At 34.1% G+C, this 22658-nt stretch overlaps 1 protein-coding gene across 1 annotated transcript in view; it reads left to right on the forward strand.

Moving 5' to 3' along the window:
* Nucleotides 1–22658, forward strand: part of ERBIN (erbb2 interacting protein) — a 117658-nt gene that overhangs the window by 90372 nt on the left and 4628 nt on the right. The window contains 11 exon segments of the mRNA XM_020910369.2: nt 974–1147; nt 2200–2385; nt 5831–5945; nt 7779–7962; nt 9644–10048; nt 10050–11187; nt 15106–15249; nt 17799–17918; nt 20295–20504; nt 21617–21709; nt 22200–22274. Of these exon segments, the coding sequence (XP_020766028.2) occupies nt 974–1147; nt 2200–2385; nt 5831–5945; nt 7779–7962; nt 9644–10048; nt 10050–11187; nt 15106–15249; nt 17799–17918; nt 20295–20504; nt 21617–21709; nt 22200–22274 (2844 nt within the window).

A 22658-nucleotide genomic window follows, 5' to 3' on the forward strand; every position in this document is an offset into this window, starting at 1 on the left:
TTCGGGGATACAAAGAAGTATTTGTTTCATTCCTTACCCTCAAGGCACTTGAAATTTTATTGATCCAGTACATTTATGATGTGCAGGTATTTGAGAACAATATAAAATTGTGTGAGTAAAAACCAAATTTCATCGTGTACATAAATATAAGAGAAAAACAGATTATTGTTTCCCCTTTCCTTTCTTTAATAATTTATTTGTATATTAAAGGGATGAACAGCTCTTTGAGGTGAACATTTTGTTTCTTTATGAGACTGTGTTGTAGTAATAGAAGTAGCAAATACACATTTCCAAGTTAGTTATGGATGTGATTATTTTTTCCTTGTATAATAAAGCTGGCTGGATTCTAGAAAATGATGATTAGGCTGATCTTAGAGGTGTTTGGTTTCTGGCACATAAGTCATCATAATGTGGGAATTTTATGTCTGTTTGCATAATTATCTAGCTGGAAAACATGTATCTGTTTCAAAGCCAAGTGACAGGGTTGGCAATATCCATACCATATATCTCCAAATGGAATATATTTAAGTCTACTAAAAAAAGCTTTTAAAACATTGAAATCTGTAACTGTGAAGTTTTTTTTTTACTATCAATAAAACCATACATTTATTGATGTAAAATGCTTTCAAAGGCCTATCATCTGTCTTCACAGTTACCTTATGAGCTAGGTATGTAGTATAATTAAGATGGACTACTTATTAAATTTTGAGGTTGATGTTAGAAATATTTATCTGTAGATAACTAGTAAGAACCTTCTGTATAGCAGAGGGACCTCTGCTCAATACTCTGTAATGGCCAATATGGAAAATCTAAAAAAGAGTACGTCTATGTATAGGTTTAGCTGATTCAGTTTGCCCTACAACAGAAAATAACACTAAATCAACTATACTCTAATAAAATTTTTTTAAAAAAGAAATATCTGTACTTTGAATTGTGAGATAATTTAAAATTATCTCTTATTTTATTTCTCTAGGAGGGAAATTTGAAGAGATATCCAACACCATACCCGGATGAGCTTAAGAATATGGTCAAAACTGTTCAAACCATTGTACATAGATTAAAAGATGAAGAGACTAATGAAGACTCTGGAAAAGATTTGAAACCACATGAAGATCAGCAAGTTGTAAATAATGATGTGGGTGTGAAGGTTAGAAAGCTCAATTTAAAACATTGACTAAAGTCTATTTCCAGTTCTTTAGAATTTTTAAATGATAATTGATATGATGATCCTTTTTACATACACCAAAATGCACTCCCAGACTTGGGGAGTATTCTCAGACTGTTGTTGTTCAGTCATCTCCGACTCTTTACAGCCCCATGGACTGCAGCATGCCAGGCTTCCATGTCCTTCACTGTCTCCAGAGTTTGCTCAGACTCCTGTCCGTTGAGTCAGTGATGCCATCTAACCATCTCCTCTTCTGCTGCCCCCATCTCCTCCCACCCTCAATCTTTCCCAGCACCAGTGTCTTTTCCAGTGAGTCAGATCTTCACATCAGGTGACCAGAGTCCTCAGATACCTGAACTAAAAGCTGTCATAGTGAGCAAACTGAAATGCTATTATTACCACTTCAGTTGTGGTTACAGACTGTCCAGATGGGCAGGAGAGTGTCAGCATAGCTTTTGAACTAACATTGCCTGAACAAAGAATAAGATAATGAGTGTCAGAAAGTTCGTGGTTATAGAAATACTTTTTCCCCTGGTAATATTGATCCATTCTACCCAGTTTTAATTTTAAATGTAATTACTGTGATAGATCATTGACGTTTCCCTAGGATGTTTCCGAAACCTACACAAATCCCTAAATTGTGTGTTCCTTTAATGAACTTTCCCTTCTGCACCTGTATCACAGAAACAGAAGTTTTTTCCTGTCACTGAAGTTACTATACATTCCACAATGAGCAGGAGAAAATCGAGCCTTCCTGAGTTTGCACATGCCAAGTGACTCACTCATAAATACCAGCTTTGCACCTTCTAGGATGAAACAGAACCTTAGCTAAATTGTAAAGTTTAATGTGGCTCATGGACCTTTGTGATTGCCTGTTCCCACAGTGAGCATTTTCTCTCTCAGTGCTACAGATTTCCATGTTTAAAACTTCTTCAGTTTACCCATAATAGGAAGATACTTGTAAATTTTCATCTGAACTTTGATACAGTAATAGGTGTAAAGAATGTGAGTTCTTTATCTTTTCTTTTGCTTAGACTTCTGAAAGTACCACTCCAGTAAGAAGCAAAGCTGATGAAAGAGAAAAGTATATGATAGGAAACTCAATACAGAAGACCAATGAGCCTGAAGCTGAGGTCAGTTCTGGAAATCTGCCAGTGACTGCAAATGTGAAGGCCTCTGAGAACTTGAAGCATATTGTTAATCATGATGATGTTTTTGAGGTATGGCTTTATGATTATTCTGGAGTAATGTTAAATGATAAGAATTTAACATTTCATTGTTGCTCACTAGAGGTAGGGGAAGCCTGATACCAATAGCAGAAAATATGCTAATACAGTTTTGCTATTGAGAAATTTCATAATATTTGTTTTACCACTCATTTATCACTTAAGCTTCAACATTGGCGTACAGAGGTTATAAAAATTTTTACTATTTAAATTAGGTTGTGGCAGTTCTAATTCTGTAAAATTTATAATAGCAGTTGCTTTAATCTCAGTAACTTAAAAATGAGAAAGTTGCTGTTGGTTTACCAAATAATAAGTCAGTTATTTGACTTATTCAGGCATTTATCATTGATTGTAAAGGTTTTTTTTTTTTTCTTGAATATGAGACTTTTTAAAGAGATTTTCCCCTTGGATCAGTAAAAGCTTTTTTTTTTAAAGCAGTTTTACTGAGGTATAACTAATATACTGTACAACTCACTTATTTAAATAAAAGGTGCAGTTCATTGGCTTTTAGTGTACTAAAAGTTGTGCACCCCCCACCACAAACACTTTTAGGACATTTTTATTACCCTAAAAGAAAGCCCGTACTTCTTAGTTGTCTCCCTACAACTTCTGTATCCTCCCTCCCAGTCCTGAGCAACTGGTGGCCTTCGGCCTCTAGATTTGGCTGTTCTTGGCATTTCATATAAATAATCACACAGTATGTGGACTTTGTAACTGTTTCTTTCATTTAACATGATGTCATCAAGATTATTCATATTGTAGCACGTATCAGTACTTCATCCATTTTTTTTTAAATGTCTGTATATTTCATTGTCATCGTCCATTATGAACATTTGAGTTATTTCCACATTTTGTCTCTAATGATGAGTGAGTTTCCTTTGAATATTTGTATACAAGTTTTTGTGTGAATATATATTTTCTTTCCTCTTGGGTGTAGCTTATACCCAAGAGAAAAGAAAATACATCCTCTTTCCTCTAGAGTTGAATTGCTAGATGTGTGGTAACTCTGTTTAACTGTTTGAGAAACTGCCAGTTTTCCAAAAGTGATTGTACCATTCTACGTTCCCCTCATACACTGCTGGAGGAATTAAGTTTTATAGCAATTTAGAAAGAGGTTTTTTCTGGCTATAAAGAACCACAGATGCTTTAAAATGAAGGAATTGTTTAACTTGTATTTTGAAGTATTGCAGTTAACAGAAATAGGAAAATTGAATGAAATGTGAAAAGAATAATGAGAGCAAAAGAACAGCCTTTAGAAAATGTAGGAAAGAGCATTGGTCAGACCATCTGACCAAATATATCAGAGGATATAAAATTAGTAGAGTAGATTATTTCCTGATAGCTATGCTGGGAAGTCTGGACTTAATGTTCTATACTATAGTCTTTGGGGAGCCACTGAACATTTTTTAGCAGAATTATCTACATTAAACATAATCATTGTAACTTCCCTGGTGGCCCAGTGTTAAGACTCCATGCTTCCAGTGCAAGGAACACAGGTTTGCTCATTGGTTGGGGAACTAAGATCCTACATGCTGTGGGGCATGGTCAAAATAAATAAATAAAAAGTTTTAACTAAGAAAATAAGCATAATCATTGGAAAAAATTCAGTAGCTGGGGGAAAGAGTAAGAAAGGAAAGAATATGAGCAAACTGTAGGAAGATTAATTGACATGAGCAAAGGAAACAGAAAGGTGGTAGGAGATTTAGGAGACTATAGTTTGCAGAAGCCCAGGTATAATATAATTTCATGAAGAAGAAGCTCTGGTCAGCAGTTTAAATGCTGCAGATATCAAAAGGCTGAGACAGACCTCCTTGACCTGTTATCTCATTCTTTGTATTCATTGTACCAGTCAAGTTCTGTTAATGGTAATAAAATTTCTGTCCAGTTCTTTTTTTTTCTGTACTAGCTATTACTGCCATTGCAAGACAAATGTAGTCTTTTTTTGTTCAGGACTATTGCTATACCTAGTTTTCTTTCTGTTAGTCTCTCTTTCCATAAACCTTTAATACAGAGTTACTATTTTATTTTATTTTTATTTATTTATTTTTTTCAGAGTTACTATTTTAAAAGATAAATCTGCCTTGTGAGTTTCTAGCTTGGCAACTTTCAGTAATGAAAGCATGTACTTAGTTGAGTTCATACTCAGAGCATAACCTTTTACTATGCAATCCAGTCTGCCTTTTCTGTCTCTCCTGCCCTTTTTTCTAAATTTCAGCTTCATGGAGCTGACTTGCCGTACATTTTCTTATTTCCATGTTTTCCTCTACTCAGAATGGTATTTACCTCTTAACTTACCCTTGAAGACTGAACCCAATTTACATTTCTCTCCCTTAACTACTTAACAGTCTAACTCCATTGTAGTACAGTCTGGAACAGGGTTGGCAGATTATGGCCTGTTGTCCCAAGCTGGCCCACTGCCTGTTTTTATATGGCTTGCAAACTAAGAACAGCTTTACATTATTGAACATTGAATAAAGGTCAAAAGAAAAAGCATATTTTGTGAAATATGAAAAATTAGATGACATTTAGTTTCACTGGCACACAGCCATGGTAATTTGCTTACATATTGTCTGTGACTACTTTTATGCCACAGCAGCAGAATTGGTTGGTTGAAACAGAATTGTGGCTTGCACAGTATAAAATATTTACTGTCTGGCCTTTTTATTGAAATAGTTTTCTGATTTCAGTTCATATTTTGTTGTGACACTTAAAGCACTTAGAAATCTTAGTATTTTTAATAGAATACTGTTTTAAGACCTTTTATTTATTTTCCTTATATTATCTAAAAATAAACTGCAGAAGATCTGATTTTATGTCTATTATATGCAATGTTAAAATCTTTCTATTAATACTTGTTGACAAGAGTCTCTTTGTGTGTGCTAACAGCACTCAATGGTAAATTGCCTGGGACAATTGCCAAATATCAGAGAAAAAATCATGGAGAGTAATAAAAGATTCTGTCTTCAAATTGGGCAGAAATTGCCATTAATTTATCTTGGTGGAAGAGCATTTCAGTCCTTCTGATCCTTGGAACCCGGTGATCCTTGAAGGAATAAATTTAAGAATTAGGAATAGACTTTTTGTTAGAGCATCTTCATTAAACTGAGTTTTTCACCAGCAGGGATTGTTTTACTCATTTTTGTTTCTCTGACACTTGATACAGTACCAGGTACATACTAATCATTAATACAGTTGAATTAAGGACCACACAGAAAATTATACCTTAGACACTTTGGTGTAGTGTTAATAATTTCCATAGTTTTATTGCCAATGCCTTGAAAAATTTAAGTCACCTACTAGTTTTATTTAGTTACCGTAAAAAGGTTTTATGCCTGTGTCATGTATTTTCTCTTTGAAGTTCATATAACTTAATATTTATTCATTTAAAGAAACCAAAATTTATTTTTGTGAATATTTTTCTCTTTTTTCTTTAAATTAGGAATCTGAAGAACTTTCTTCTGATGAAGAGATGAAAATGGCAGAGATGCGACCACCATTAATTGAAACTTCTATTAACCAGCCCAAAGTTGTAGCACTTAGTAGTAACAAAAAAGGTTAGATGTCGAAAGAAAGCTCGCTAAGAACAGAAATGGACTGAATAAAATTTATAAATTTCTTTTTCAAATAAATTTCACTAAATATTACTATGTTATTTAAAATACTTCTCGGAAGCAATTTTTCAAACATGTCTTCATAAAGGGTCTATTCCTTATCTCTTGTTTTTAAAGAAAAATCTTGATGAATCTCTTCCTTCATTCATGCAGGTTTACTTACAGGACATGGATTTTTTAAGGCAGATAAGCCTAGATTATGATTCCATCTCTACCACTTATTTGCTGTATGATCTTTGAGCTCCTTAATTTTGTCCGTGTGTATACATCTAACTGGGCTTTCCAGATGGTGCTAGTGGTTAAGAACCCACCTGCCAATGCAGGAGACATAAGAGATGTGGATTTGATCCCTGGGTTAGGAAGATTCTCTAGAGGAGGACACAGCAACCCACTCCAGTATTTTTGTCTGGGGAATCCCATGGACAGTGGAGCCTAGCGGGCTACAGCCCATAGGGCTGCAAAGAGTCAGACATGACTGAAGTGATTTAGCACGCATACATCTAACTAGACATACAATGAAGCTAAGGAAAGATTTTGAGAATTTCAAATATATTGGTTTAGTGTACTCAGATCTAGCGTAGTACCTTATGTATAACAGATGATTGTTGTTATTTTATCTGTTAAGGAACTTTTTTTTAACATACCCCCTCACCCCCACCTAACATAGAATCTCAGACTCTTAGAAATGAAAGACAACTTGGAGAGTAGCTATCCCTTCCTTTTATCCTTTCCTCACTCTTCCCCACCAAATGTCTGAAAATGTTTACATTATCTTCACCAAAGATTTATCCAGCCTGTACCTTTATGGCATTGATGAAACTTATTGGCAAGGTGGCCCTTTAAAGGATAGCTTGGGGTTTCATAATAATGGTACTGATATTTGTTACTAATTGTTACTTACTATGCTAAATAGATTACATATTATTATCTAATTGTCACAGTTACCCCATGAGAAGGAAGTTGGAGAATATAGAGAACTTAAGTGCCTTGTAGTTTAACATGTCTTAAAAATTCAGATTCTCAGACCCAGACACCTTAAAGCAGAATTTACAGAGCCCCATGTGCTACCATGCCTGTAGGGTTGTGAACATACTAAGTTATTATCTTCTTATCACTGCTTTTAAAAAATGGTACTTTTTATTACTACCTGCCTATAGTGGAATATAAATATTAGCTATTTGTTTATATAGCCATCTCACGTATTGAGAGTTCACTATTCATATATAGTTCTTTGAAATGATATTAGAAAGGGGAAAGCTGACCTTGTGAAAATTTCTGGATTTGTTTGGTGTTTCTTTTTTGGTTGACTATGCTGCTCATTTTTATTATCAGAATAGGTGAAAACAATTCCATACACATGTGAAATCATTTATACCCCAGATAATAAATTTATTGAGGTTATGAACTATAGTATGTATTTCTTACTGTTACAACTTTTTAAAACTAAATTCATGGAAAAGTATATTTACTAAAATGGCCTTAAAAACATGTGATAACATTTGTGTCAGTAGTTTAAATCAGATTCTGGGTAACTCTATTGTTGTTCATATTAAAAAAAAATATAGGTATCACTAAAAACTAACTGAAGGTATCACTATTTTTAAATTCTTGAATCTTGGTATGTATTAGGACTGAATTTTCTGAGGTGAACCTCTGGTTATCTTCTATCCAAATAATTCCTTATCTCATATATTGTACCAAGATAATATAAATGCCATTTGTCATTACTGGAAATTCTGTGTGGCTTTTTCAGTAGCTTAATTTTTTTTCTTACAGATGATACAAAGGATACGGATTCTTTATTAGATGAAGTTACACACAATAGCAATCAGAATAACAGCAACTGTTCTTCTCCATCTCGGATGTCTGATTCAGTTTCTCTTAATACTGACAGCAGTCAAGATACCTCACTCTGCTCCCCAGTGAAACAAACTCATATTGGTGTTAATTCCCAAATCAGGTTTGTGACCATCTTAATGAGATAATTTATTTGTACAATACATAGAGATGGCAAGGCAAATAAATATATACTATTTATAGTACATTATTAAATATATATTATTAAAACATAAAAGACTTTGCAAATTAATATTATAGAAGTGGTTCAGACAATATATAATTTCTTCCCCAGTTTTTTTACTAATTATAATTACTTAGCTTTTATACATTTCCCTGGATTGGGAAGATCCGAAGGTGGAGGGCATGGCAACCCACTTCAGTATTCTTGCCTGGAGATCCTCCATGAATGGAGGAGCCTGGCGGCCTACAGTCCATGAGGTCGCAGAGAGTCGGACAAGACTGAGTGACTCAGCACAGCACAGCACATACATTTTCACCTTAGTCTTTTAAATGAAAAGGCTTAAAATATATTCTAATTCTCTTCTTTAAAAGGTTGAACAGTTTTATAATGTTTTTTAATATAGCCTGTTTAGAATAATTCAAGTTAAAGGGTTATGCTTGATAGAAGGATTTGGATTACTGCTGAATCCAGAGCTTATTGTATGGATATTGTTAACTGATTTTTAGAGTTATATAGTACTTAAATTCTGGGTATATTTAAGTCAAATTTTTCTATATATTGATTTGCATTACTTTAAAAGGAAGATGAATTTTATGTCTCACATTGAGTTTTAACTCTTATGTAGTTGTATTTAAGATTAATCACTTATACTGTTTGAATTTGAGGCTAAAATCTAGTGTGGTAAAATATTACTTTTGTAACCTCTTGGATGTTAAAATAATGGTTAATTTGTTGAAAAGTAAAATTTGATATAGTTGGCAGGTAGTTCAGCATTTTCTAAATCATGTGTTTTGTAATGAAATAAAGGCTAAGAAAGGGATATAGTTATACCTTCTTTGGTTGTAATAGTATTTTCTGTTATCTAATCAAAAGATCAATATTAAAAAATATTTGTTGAGATGTAACTTGCATATGTACACAAAAGAACACAAATATGTTTTCATATTATCAAATAGAAATTAAATATCTTCTATAATTTTGGAGTGGCATGTTTTATAAATATTTGCCAAACAGTAAAGTCACTTATGAGAATAATTAGATTTAGATTCTCTTTTGATCCTCATACTTTGTAGATCTTTGAGTGATTGTTTAGTTTTTTGTATAATTTCCTCATATATATTTGAATCTAATAATACCTACTTAATATAATTAATCAATACTGTGAGGTTTTGAATTATTCATAAAAATATTCTGTTCTCTTACTCAGCTATTCAACTTATTGACCTTATCTCCATGTATGTGCCTATCTTTCAAGCATTTCATATTTTAGAACATTCATGAAAAGGTGAAGCAGTAGAAGAGAATTATTTCATTACAAAATATGCATATTTTTCTTCATTGTTTAGCTCTATTAAACTATTGTGATATAGTGATTATGATAGTGGCAATGATCTTATCTGTGCATTTTGATTAGTATGTTTTACTTGTCTCTATTTAATATAAATCTCTATTGTTTGACTGTTACAATAATATTTTAAAATTACATGCTTGATACTAAATGTCTTTTATCTGTGACTCCCATCAACACTCTTATTTGTGTGTATCTACACAGTAGCTAGTTGTTAATGTTCCCCATTAACTGGGCTTTATGATGTTTGTGATAAAATTATCTTTCTTTTAGGCAAGAAGATGAAAATTTTAACAGTCTTTTACAAAATGGAGATATTTTAAATCATTCAACAGAGGAAAAAATCAAGGTTCCTGATAAAAAAGATTTTAACTTACCTGAGTATGATTTGAGTATTGAAGAGAGGTTAGTTCTTATTGAAAAAGGTGTTGACTCAACAGCCACATCTGATGAATCTCACAAATTAGACCATATCAATATGAATCTAAATAAATTTGTAACTAATGATACATTTCAACCAGAGATAGTGGAAAGATCAAAGACACAAGATACAGTGCTTGGAATGGGCTTTTTAAGCAATAATGCTAAAGGAGAAGCTGAGCACTTGGAAAACGGAAACAAGTTTCCTAATGTTGAATGCGTAAATAAGGTAAATGGACATTCTGAGGAAACTCCCCAATCCTACGAGGACCGAACCACATGACACTGATTCTTCTGTTGATGTGGGTCATTCCAAAAGCACTGAAGATCTCTCCCCTCAGAAAAGTGGGCCAATTGGATCTGTTGTGAAATCTCATAGCATAACTAATATGGAAACTGGAGGGCTAAAAATCTATGACATTCTGAGTGATAATGGACCTCAGCAGCCAAGTGCCACAGCTAAAGTAACATCTACTATTGATGGAAAAAATATAGTCAGGAGCAAGTCAGCTACGCTTTTATATGATCAACCATTGCAAGTATTTACTGGTTCTTCTTCATCTTCTGATTTAATATCGGGTGCAAAGGCAATTTTCAAGTTTGATTCAAATCATAATCCTGAAGAACCAAATACAATAAGAGGTCCCACAAGCGGCCCACAGTCTATGCCTCAGATATATGGTCCTCCACAGTATAATATTCAGTACAGTAGCAGTGCTGCAGTCAAGGACACTCTGTGGCACTCCAAACAAAATCCCCAAGTAGATCCTGTCAATTTTCCCTCACAGCGCTTTCCTAGATCAGAGAGTACAGAAAGTCACAGTTACGCTAAACATTCTGCCAATATGAATTTCTCTAATCATAACAATGTTCGAGCTAATCCTGGCTATCATTTACACCAGAGACTTGGTCCAGGAAGACATGGGGACATGTGGGCCATCTCACCAAATGACCGACTCATTCCTGGAGCAACTCGAACTACAATTCAGCGACAGAGTAGTGTGTCCTCAACAGCCTCTGTAAATCTTGGTGATCCGGGTCCCACGAGGCGGACCCAGGCTCCTGAAGGAGATTATTTGTCATACAGAGAGTTGCATTCAGTGGGACGAACTCCTCCAGTGATGTCAGGAGCACAGAGACCTCTTTCCGCACGCACCTACAGCGTTGATGGCCCAAATGCCTCAAGGCCTCAGAGTGCTCGCCCCTCCGCTAGTGAGATACCAGAGAGAACTATGTCAGTCAGTGACTTCAGCTATTCACGGACTAGCCCTTCAAAAAGACCGAGTACAAGGGTTGGTTCTGAGCACTCGCTATTAGATCCGCCAGGAAAAAGTAAAGTTCCTCATGATTGGCGAGAACAAGTACTACGACACATTGAGGCCAAAAAATTAGAAAAGGTAATTAAACATCAATTTTTCATTTGCCTCTTTATGAATTTACTAATTTTCCTTTAAAATTTTTGGCATACTTTGTTTTTTAAACAAGATGAAATAAGATACTCTGAATTATTGAATACATACTTATTATATTCTAGAAGTTTTTCCTTGGTAGTGAGATTAGAGATTAGAGACTTACCCAGAATCAAAACAGTTGTGATAGTGATAGGAACTTCTTTCCTGTTACTCTTTAAAGTTTTCTGATGGGCTTACATTCATTTGTGTTTCTTAGATTGTGCCACACATACTACACATAATACATATATCTACATGTTTACCTCTGTTCTGACCTCCTGCTCATCTATTAATAATTAATTATGTAAATATGTGTATAAAAACAACAGTTTACTATATAGTTAACAGAATAACAAGAAATGTATTGTAAATGTATATCTTTCACCTAAGATTTTTTTTTTCCCAGTTCATGTTGTATAACTAACACTGTCACTGACTCAGATGGCTTCTGGCATGGCATTTACTATTGACTCTCCTATATTGCATTTCTGGCCTATTTGAACTCAGGTGTCTGTGGCTCTAATATAGTTAGAAGATTGTTGTTAAGTAACTTAAGCTCATATGGATGAGCTTTTATAACTTTATATGTAGATGTTACTTTTTTGAAAAGAGATAAATGTTTTTAAAAAATTAACCTTAAAACTGATATATTAGGACAGTTCTGTGGCCCAAATATATAAGGCATACTCATTCTGCAAGATTCAGCTTCCTGTCTCTCAGTGTATTTTACCCAAGAATTATTTCAGCTTTGTTTACTGATATAAGATATTTTTAAAAGGAGCTAAGTGTATACAACCTCAATAAATTCTTTAAGTCAAAATGTTTGGAAATCAATGCCTAAAATAAGGATCAATACCTTGTATCAATTTACATTGAACCTTTGTAGTAATTAGCTCTTTTAAATTCTGTAGCTTTAAATAGCTGAGCATCTGTAGCATTAGGCAACTTCATTGTAATATATCCATTTTGTTTCAGCTGCAATTCTGTACATTCTGTTGAGGCTCTTGAATTTGTGTACTTTATCTGAGGAATTTGGAAGTTTCTTAAGTAAAGGAGTAACATAGCTGTTTTATAAATAAACTTCTGGTGATGGTGTGGAACTGAATTTGAGGAGGAAGAAGCTATAGCTATAGTTACAGTTAAGTTGATTGAGTTATGAGACTGTCTGACAGTCCTGAGAATAAATAGAATGAGAAATGTATCAGTGGAATTGAGACAAAAGAGCAAATTCAAGAGGCAGTTCTGAGATAGACTTTTAAGGGTTTACTCTGAAGGGACTATTCCTGTAATCATTCATTGAGGAAAATGGATTAAACTTGAGGTTGGTACCTTGAATAATTGTTTTTTGGGGAATGCCCAAAAAACTAGATACTGATGAGGAATAGCATATTTGGAGGATGAGATGAGTTTGGTTACCTCGATGTTATTAGTTGACATCTCAGATGGCTGTTCTCCGCCACTTTCCTGTTGGTCAGAGATTTTCCTGGACTTTAGTAATTATGAAGCAAAGATTAGCCATCTCGTTGTTCCTTGCACTTTTGTGCTTTTTATGTTTAGAATTTACTGTATGATGGCTTGGAGAATACATGGTAGTAGTTTCCCAGTTGTGCCCACTGGTAATTTAGAGATGAGAATTGACTCATTGAAATTAGGAAAAAGCTTTAGAGGACACGGGGCAATGTAATTTAGACCCCAGACTTGAAAGCATTGGCTGAAAATGGTGGAGGGTGATGGGAAATTTCTATTTGTTCCTCTACATCTTCCCCTCTTCTTTAAACATAATTCTAATGGCATGGTGAGCATTTGAAAAATTTCCTCAGGGGAGTTCACAACGCCTGCCTGACCTCTAGAGGAAAAGGTGCTGCTCTGCCCAGCTAGGAGTTTAATAATAAAACAGAAAGCAATTAGTTATTAAAGCTTACTTGGCTTTTTTAAGTAGTAACCCCTCCTTCCCAACTTCCCCAACAAACTGTACCTGGAACACAAATAAGAAAATAGATCTCACCTCAGAAATCTCAAGACTGACTCAATTAAACTTATCAACAGATATTGCAAAGGAATAAAAATTTGTAAAGTTATTCCTAATGTCAACATTTGCCAGTATTCCTTATTATATTAAAAACTGATAAGCACTCCATATGATTAACACAATATGATAATTTTCATTTTCACTTGCTGTTATACAACTATTAGCATGTAGTGAACAATGTCCAGGACATATGTTCAGCACTTAATTGAACTTTGCACAATGTGTTCATATGTTTTGATAGGGTACAGTTTTACGTGGATGTATCTGTACAGACCTAAATTCAAAGTCAGACCTATTCTGGACTTTAGCCTTCTTACTCAGTGAGATATTTACGAAAACCTCATATATGTTTAAAGATGACAGCAAAGACTTTGTTCCAAGATATTATTAAAAAGAATCAATCAGACCACTCAAGTTAACATGTAAAACTGTGTTATAATGCATGAATGTGTGTTTTTTATATGTTTCTGTGTGTGATTTTGTGTATAATTTATTTTTACTTTCTAATCACATGTTTGGGGAACCTATGAATTGCTTCTGCCAGATCCTTATTCTTTGTGAAATGCTTTGAGAAAGTACTGAGCCTGGCCTATTCAGCTTTTTCCTTGATCTTTACTTTAGAATTCACAAAATAACTAAATTTGTTCATTGTAGTTTTATAGATTCCTTTCTTTTTGAAATGTTATATTGTTTCTTTGTATAAGAGATCAACTTCATATCTGAAGAAACTAAGTACTTCCTAAGAGTAATACAGAAATGCTTATTATGGCCATAACAAGCATTTGTGTATTTCTTACTAAGAAGCCATGTTCAAAATGAGGTTTCTCTTGGTTTGACCATCAGACCTTCAGTGTTCAGGGACATGACTAAAAGCATCCACATGTAAAAGGACAGTAGTGAACTTCGGGAATAACCTAGCAAGAACAGGGAGAATCAGGCAGTGCTTTTTTGAAGTACATTGCTCAGGCAACTCTGGGATTGGCGATTAGGCATTTATGTAAACTCAGTCATGGAAGGCGTCTATCAGTGAAACTTGAAGGCTTCTTCAAGGTTAAACAGCAGAGCCACTACTGACTTCTAAAAATACAATTACTTTTAATATCTATTTGAATGAGAAAAGAGTTTTATGTACATTTTCTAGATTTATTGGGTTTTTTCCCCTGATAATTGCAGAGCAGTAGGAGCCTTTTAAATATTATACCCTAAAAGTCTTTGTTTGTGTTAAACTTTTCTTTAAGACATTTTTTAAGTGTGAAAGGTAATTTTTATTAGAAATTATAAGAGCCAAGTATTTCTTTGCAAATACTTTTTGTGCTATATTATGTATGTTTAAAGTCTCCATTTACTTAATAAGACAATTCATTTCTATAGAATGAAGCATTCTTTCTAGAAAACCATTTTGACTTAGAAATAACTGAGTGTTGGTGAAGTTTGCCTTTACAAAGAAATTAGTTTGTATTCTGTGTGTAACCATATACATAAAAATACTTCTGGATGTGACATCAATTCCTATTTTCTGATGAACTTCTAATAAGATAGGTTAGGAGTTAAGCATAATAGCCTAAGAGCAGCTGTATGTTTGCACTTTTTTTTTTTGGTGTTTAAACATGTAAATGGTTGGGTTTACATATAATTTATGTGCGTATACATATATGTTTTCATGTAAATATATGGTAAATAGTGCCAATTTCTTTCAGTGTCTCTGAAAATTCAGTGTTGCATGGTATTCCTGCATAATCTGGGGGTTACTTGTATATATGTCTATGTGTATAACGTGTCTTGTGAATTTTGCATGCTACACTAATCTCTGTTAAATCTATCCCCTCTTTATTCAGAGCATGCTGTCAAGGTCCTTTAATTCCAATTTTACTGCTGTAAGCAACTTTCACTATGGCAGCTCTAGGGATCTGCATGGCAGCCAGGGCAGTCTGGCCTTGAGTGTTGCAGACGGAAGAGGTTCTGGTGGGCACACCTTTCGAGTGAGTACCTGCAGTAGATCAGTACTTCAGTGCATAGATGAGAAAGAAGCCCGCATTTCATGTTACCCAAATGTTACTGACCAGAGCGCTTGAATATCCACTTACATAACAAATCACCTGCCACAGGCCTCAGCTTCTGCAAAAATCCCTGGGTCAATAATGTGTTAACAGTTCTAGAAAATAAATCTGTTCTGTGGGTTAAATACCTTGATTACCTCCCAGTTCTTGCATGGCTTAGTTGTAAGGCTCTGCAAAGCTGATTTAGACTTTACCTCTTAAGTTTCTGTGGTCATAACTTAAAGGTGTAGTCAGCTCTTATTTGTGTAAAAAGGGGGTGAGCAATAGGAGTTGAAGAGGTTTTTAAAAAATTCTTTTTCTTTGCAGTGCTCTCTGTTAAAATTAGCTTCCTTCCCCTAACTCAGAGTGTTAATGCTGTGCCATGCATAATACATAGAGGGGTTGTAGGAAAGAAGAATTTTCACTTTAGTGACTGAGAGTTGGCAAATAAATACCTGGAATTCAGTTTAATCATAATTTGCAGAATATGATTAAATGTGAGGCTGGAGAAATTGCAATAAGTACCAGTGAAAAGGCAAAACCCAAATCCGTTAACACCCACCTAATCATTTGTGGGAAGAAGGAAGGTTTATTCTTAATGAAAGTTAAGGGTAGGAGATAAGAAGGACAGAAAAGGAGAAAGACCAGAACAACTCTGGCTGTTATAAAATTTGTCTTTCCATGACAGCTTGAGGTGGTAGCATGACCTCTAAGTAAATATTTCCTCTGCCCTTCTGCCACCCTGGAAAGACCCTTCTCCCTTTGTAAAGCTTATTCTCTCCCACATAGTTTTATTTCCATACTGACCCAGCTTCTGGGCCCTTTGCTTTTTACTTGAGCGTCCCCTTTCTCACCACCCCCAGTCCCCTCCGACTTTTTACGACCCTCCTGGCTTGAGTCTGTTTTCTGAGATAGGAGCAGTGTCCGGGGTTCACTTTGCTCTGCCGGGACCTCCCTCATCTTGCTGTCCTCTGTCACCTGCGGCCACTCAGTCTCTGTGTCACATGTTAGTGGCAGCAATCATTTTGGAACTTAGCAGTTTAAATAGGGAGAGAGGGGATGATGGCTACTAAGCCCTGCATTTCTGGTGCTCTTTCTAGCTGAAGCCATGGGGTTATTAACTCAGGGATAATCTTTATAGTCATCAAGAGCAGTTTTTTTTTTTCTTTAACAAATTCTTGATCAGTAATATCTTTTGCTTATTATTAAATTCAGAATCTTTGAGTCTGTTGCACTTTTTTTCATCTGTAATGTACATGTTCATTTAAAGATATAGTTGTACATTCACACTTGAGTTTAAACTTCAAGCTGTGAGTTAAGTTGATTACACATTTCTGAAAACACATCTCAAAAATGGAAAAGGCAAATAAAGTATTCACTGTATAAATACAGAAAATCAGATCAAGCTACATCTAAAAATACTAAGCCAGGACTTCCCTGGTGGTCCTGTGGTTAAGACTCCAGGGAACTCAGATCCACATGCTGTACAGCCCGGCCACAAGAGAAACAAAACAGCAGAAACCAAACAAAAGCCCCCTAAGCCGTAATGTGAGCTAGCAACACTGCACATGACAGCTTTGTTGCAGATGCGGTTCCTAAGACTAAATTACACACACTTAGATTTGTTTGTATCCTGTGGCATATAATAATGAAGTAGATTTCACATTGTTTTTCAACATGATGATATATTGAGTTGGCCAGAAAGTTCGTTTGGGTTTTTACATAACACCTTTTGCAGTAGTTTGTGTATCTGTGTTGCCAGCCATAACACTTTTTTGAAGGTAACAATACTATTTATCAGAATCTGTTTAGTTTTCTAAAATATAACTAGGTGTGTTTAGAACTAAATTAAGGTGAAAAATAGGCACATAAGACTGTATATTTATTGATATTGCTCATCATTAAGAAGTAAATCCTGGATGATGCTGTGCTGTTAAAAGAACAGCAGTTAATTTTTTTCTTTTTAATTAAAACTTTTTGCTGTACTCAACAGGAGTACATATGTTTTAGTTGCTCTTAAAATTTGGGCCTCTTAATTTGGATTAATAACTAAACTTATTGCTGCAAATGTTAAAAGCTAGGTATTACTGTAAATAAAATCATAAAAGCATCATAAAGGAATATCTTGACAATATATATTCAGATGTACTTTTTACACATTATAAGAATAAACATTTTGCCACGTAACTTTGAAAGACTGTTAAAGGTACTAATATTGTTTCCAGTTTTAGAGATATAACTGACATACAACCTTGTTTTAGTTTAAGGTATACATCATGATGGTTTGATACATGTATGTATTGTATAGTGAGTGATTACCACAATAAATCTACTTAACAGTCCTTATAAAGGTGCAGTTATGATGGTAACGTTTGATTAGTCCTTCATCTTTCCATTGTCTAGCAGTATCTCCTCTTAAGTGTCGTCACTGTTTTGGTTTCACATCTTAAAGATCATTATTTGTTTATTTTTTATTTCCCCCTCATTTGAAGCATCCCCAGACATCTTGTCCAGGAGATCCTTGTCAAGATGATATATTCATTTCAGGACAGCAGAACTACCCATCAGCTCCAATTAGTCACAAAGATGTTCTTCCAGACAGCCTAATGAAAGTAGGTGCTCAGGGAATGAAGTAGTATCTGTGAGCTTACTGTGTTTTACAGCTTTTGAACTAGAAATATGTTTTAACACTGAAAACGCTTTTGTGAGGACCTTTCCCTCTTGATTAGTAAGTTTTTTAATAATTGAGAAATAAGATATAAAATTTCACTCTGCTGATTCTTAGTTTATTTCATGATTTTGTCCACACTGAAGAATCATTTTGTTAATTTTGGATTTCTGTAGTATTATCACCTTGTCATTTGAATCAAAGGCTTTTTGGTGTTCCTGATAGTAAACTATTTGGAGAGTTAAAAATGAACCTGTCTCAAGTTCATCATTGGATGATGAAGGCATTTTAACAGATAATACTTCTAATGTAGTTGGAAATCACCTTGGAAGACTTTTGTATATGATAAAATAGATGATGGTTGTAGTCTTATTACTTTTATAACTAAAACTTCACTCATTTAGAGAGTTTACTTTTTTGTCACCAGTGCTAGATATGTAATTTCTTTTCTAGTATTTTCCTCAGTTCTTTTATCTTAAGCCTATATCCCTAGTATAACCAGATATAATTGTGAAGCACAGTTATATAAACTTTTGCATTGTTCTTGAGAGTAGGAACCCAGCCATTTAAGTTTGTACATAGTTATTTATTTTACCCATTTTTGGTTGCTTTTCTTTTAATTGAGCTGTCCTATCCAGTTTCTTTTTAATATCCATTTTGTAGTTTTGATTACTGAGTTTGTTTTATGTGTTTTGTTCTCCTGAGTTATCTGCTAATCATAGTTTAGTATAGTCCATGGCTGTGTTTAACACTGATGTAGAATGTCAAGTATGCGTAAGTTCTATGTGTCAAGGAGTCTTAAGAATGGGTCAAAAGTAGTTATTGTCTATAATGTTCTCCCTAGGAGAAAGGTATTGAATCTGCCCATAGAAATTTTATTAGCATGGAGAAAAACAAGTGCTGTCTACAGAGTGTGCATAAAAAAATAGTTGCAATCTTACGGACAGAAGAGCCTGGCGGGCTATAGTACGTGAGGTTGCAAAGAGGCGAACACAACTGAACACACACACACACACACACACACACACAGTATTTAATTTTTAAGTGCTCCTGGACAGATTAATTGCTTCAAGTCTAGTGACCAAGTGGGAAACAACCACAGTTTAAAAAAAAGAGAGAGAATATAGCACCTCTTTCTCCTCTCTAAGCAATGTAAGATTTGTGATAGAGGGTTATCTTTGTGCCCTGTCATAAAACACCCAGACTTCATATTTTACTAAGTTCTCAAGTATAATACAGTGAAAAAGAGAACTTTCTGTTTAAATAAAAATATTCTTCACCAGAACCAAAGTTTGTATTCCTCAGCAAGATGCACATAAGAAGATAAATAGTTCTGAAATTGTTGTCATAATCTTTTCCCAAACTTTTCTAGTTTGCGTAATTTTAGGGAAACGGGACTCATAATTTCCCTCACAGTTTTTCTGTAATTTCCTTGTGGGTTAAAAGTTAACAGTGAAGTTTTAAATGATTGAATAGCTTAAATGTATTTATTTCCTCTTATACACAAAAATCTCTTTATATGCATATATTTGTAATATAAATATAACCTTTTATTTTTCAGATAGATTCCTCACACTAACAGAATAAGCTATTATCACATTTCCACAAAGGTTATTTTTAAGTCTAAAAGACAAGAGTCTTTAAACCAAGATAATTCTTTAACAGCAACAGAATAATCTTGACCTTTTTGTTTAGTCTGTGAAAAGTAGAATGTCAAGGTTTAATTTTTGTGGCTCACATTCTATGGAATTAGTATTTAGAGAGTGTAAAATTTGATAACTTGGCACACACACACGTACACTCAAGGAATAAATCCGTTTCCTCCTGCATTGCTGATTGGCTTTTTAGTTCTGGAAAGGAGAGAATGGAGGTACAAGAATATACTCAGGTTATGAAAATGTTCTACCACAAAACAGCAACTGTGTCTTGGGAGTGTATGTGAGAGACTAAGTGTAGGAAAAGATTCCCTTTTAACGGTCTTAAATTTTAAAATTTTGGCGTACTGTTTATCATTTTAACATTGGGTTATGGTTACAGAAAAGCAAATAATTTTAAATGTAGATGTGATTAATTTGAAGCTTTAAAAGAGTGAATCTTATCAGGAAGCATCAGGCAAACTTAGAATTAAGACATTAACAGGGTTCTTCTTTTCCTTTTAAAAGTGTAAAATCAGAGAAAAAAAAAAAAGGCATACATGGCATGATAATGTGATTTAGAATGTTAAACTCAAGTGCTTTTGTAATGCTCCAAGAAGAAAATCCAAGTACTTGTTATAAGGCATTATTATTGGTCATTTTAAGACACTTCATGTTTTTCTTAGATGCCTTTGAGTAATGGACAGATGGGCCAGCCTCTCAGGCCTCAGGCAAATTATAGTCAAATACATCACCCCCTTCCTCAGGCATCTGTGGCAAGGCATCCCTCTAGAGAACAACTAATTGATTACTTGATGCTGAAAGTGGCCCACCAGCCTCCATACACACAGCCCCATTGTTCTCCTAGACAAGGCCATGAACTGGGAAGGCAAGAGGTAAGAATGAACAAGAATATTTGGAATATGAGACTAAGCTTTTAATGTATTTTATAGGTGATTTAATTATAGCAATAAATCCATATAGAATTTTAACATAGTTTTTACCATTTTGTTTAATGGTTTGGTTTCATGTTAAGTTTATAAGGTATTAAACTTTGTGGTTTAACCTGATTATATGATTCCCCCTCCCATTCTGATAAATTGACATAGGATATAGCGTTGAGGGCATGATTTATTTTCCCTAAGGTGGTTGTTTTTCCAAACTGATTGATGATGTTCCAATAATCAGACATTCTTCAGGAATATAAATAGTAGACCTTTAAACTTGAAAGGTGTATTATATCTGCTAATTGTTATTTGATACTTGGTTTCTGAAATTGGACTATAGTCTCCAAAGAGCTTTGAGAATTAAATCTTAAAAAGTACTTTGAAAGTCAACAGTCATATATTCATGTATTTTGATAGTTTATTAATAAAATAATATCATTAGAAACTTAGAGAAATAATATCGTTAGAAACTTAGAGAAATGTATCATTCATTTCGTTTTAGTTTCTGGAGAAAGGGAGTGTTTTTACAACAAAATTTAGCTCTTGCCTCTTTTTCTGTAGCTTGGTTGTAAAAAATACCAATTGATCATCAGTCCTAGCTCCTTTGAAGGGTATAAACAGATTCAGGAAAGAAGTTAGCCTCCCAACAACCACCCAGGGATCTTTTTATATGTCTTATGAAACATATTATAGTAAGAAATACTATGTAATTTAGATGTTTGCAAATGGAAATTGATGATAAAGTCCATGTTTTGTGTGTATCCTCTATGTCATTAGAGTGTGTGATGTCCAAAATATATAAACTCAACTTTAATTGGTTGCATAATCCTCATAAGATAGCAATAGATTGATTTAGGAGCTGTGCTTTATAATCTTAGCTGTGCCTTTAACTCACTAACTCATTAACATATTATTTACATTGTAGTTTCATTTCATCTGCCCAAATATTTATTTTAGGTGAATTCTTACATATTTATGTTTTCTTGAACTTAATTTACCAATATGAATATTGTTGTAACTTTTTCTGATACAGCAGTAACTTTATTTTTGTGTTAACTCAGATTCGAGTGAGAGTTGAAAAGGATCCAGAACTTGGATTTAGCATATCAGGAGGGGTTGGGGGAAGAGGAAACCCATTCAGACCTGATGACGATGTGAGTTTTGTTTATATATCCTTGAAATGCCCATTAGTTTTTATTCACTAAATTAATGTCTTTTATGCATAAGTAAAAATCTAACAGATATTTATTTAAATCTGAACAGACATCACCTTATGATTTCCCTGTTCAGCTTTTAGTTTTGAAATGTGATCAGTACAAATTAATTGTTTGACAAATACAAATTTAACTCCAAAATTTTAATGTTCATTATATTGTGAAGTGACATTTTAATTGTTAATACTTTTCTACACAGCTATATATGTACTTTTTTTTTTTATTACTTTAACAAAAAAAAATCAGTGTACTACTGTAAGAATGACCAGAAGCACAAATAACATAGCATTATCACAATATTAGAAAAGACAGGCAGAAAACTTGTACCACAGTTCAGATATTTGCATACTATAGAAAAGATTGCTTCTTGGTACTCTCTTTTTATGCATACTTCTTTCCAGTAAATAATTATCTTTTTTGTTGTTTAAAGGGTATATTTGTAACAAGGGTACAACCTGAAGGACCTGCATCAAAATTATTGCAGCCAGGTGATAAAATTATTCAGGTAACTTAAGATACATTTTTCACTATTTTGTTTTTTTAAAATAATATCTGATCTCATCAAATGCCAGATTAGAAAGTAAGCATTTTATGAAGTTATCGTTAGATATTTTTGGATGAACAGAGGCATTTCTTATAGGCTACTCTCTCGTGCTTTCATAGCTTGAAATATTTCTGCCTTATACCTTGGAAAATCACACTAATAGTTTTAAATACACCTTAGCATTTTTGAAATATATCTTAGCCTTTTGATTAAGTTTATGAATGTTGTTGTTCAGTCATGTCCAACTCTTTGGGATCCCATGGACTGCAGTACACCAGGCTTCCCTCTCCTTCACCATCTCCCAGAGCTTGCTCAACTCATGTCCATTGAGTCAGTGATGCCATC

Source organism: Odocoileus virginianus, chromosome 14 (assembly GCF_023699985.2).
Source record: "Odocoileus virginianus isolate 20LAN1187 ecotype Illinois chromosome 14, Ovbor_1.2, whole genome shotgun sequence".
In the NCBI taxonomy this organism is placed as follows: domain Eukaryota; kingdom Metazoa; phylum Chordata; class Mammalia; order Artiodactyla; family Cervidae; genus Odocoileus; species Odocoileus virginianus.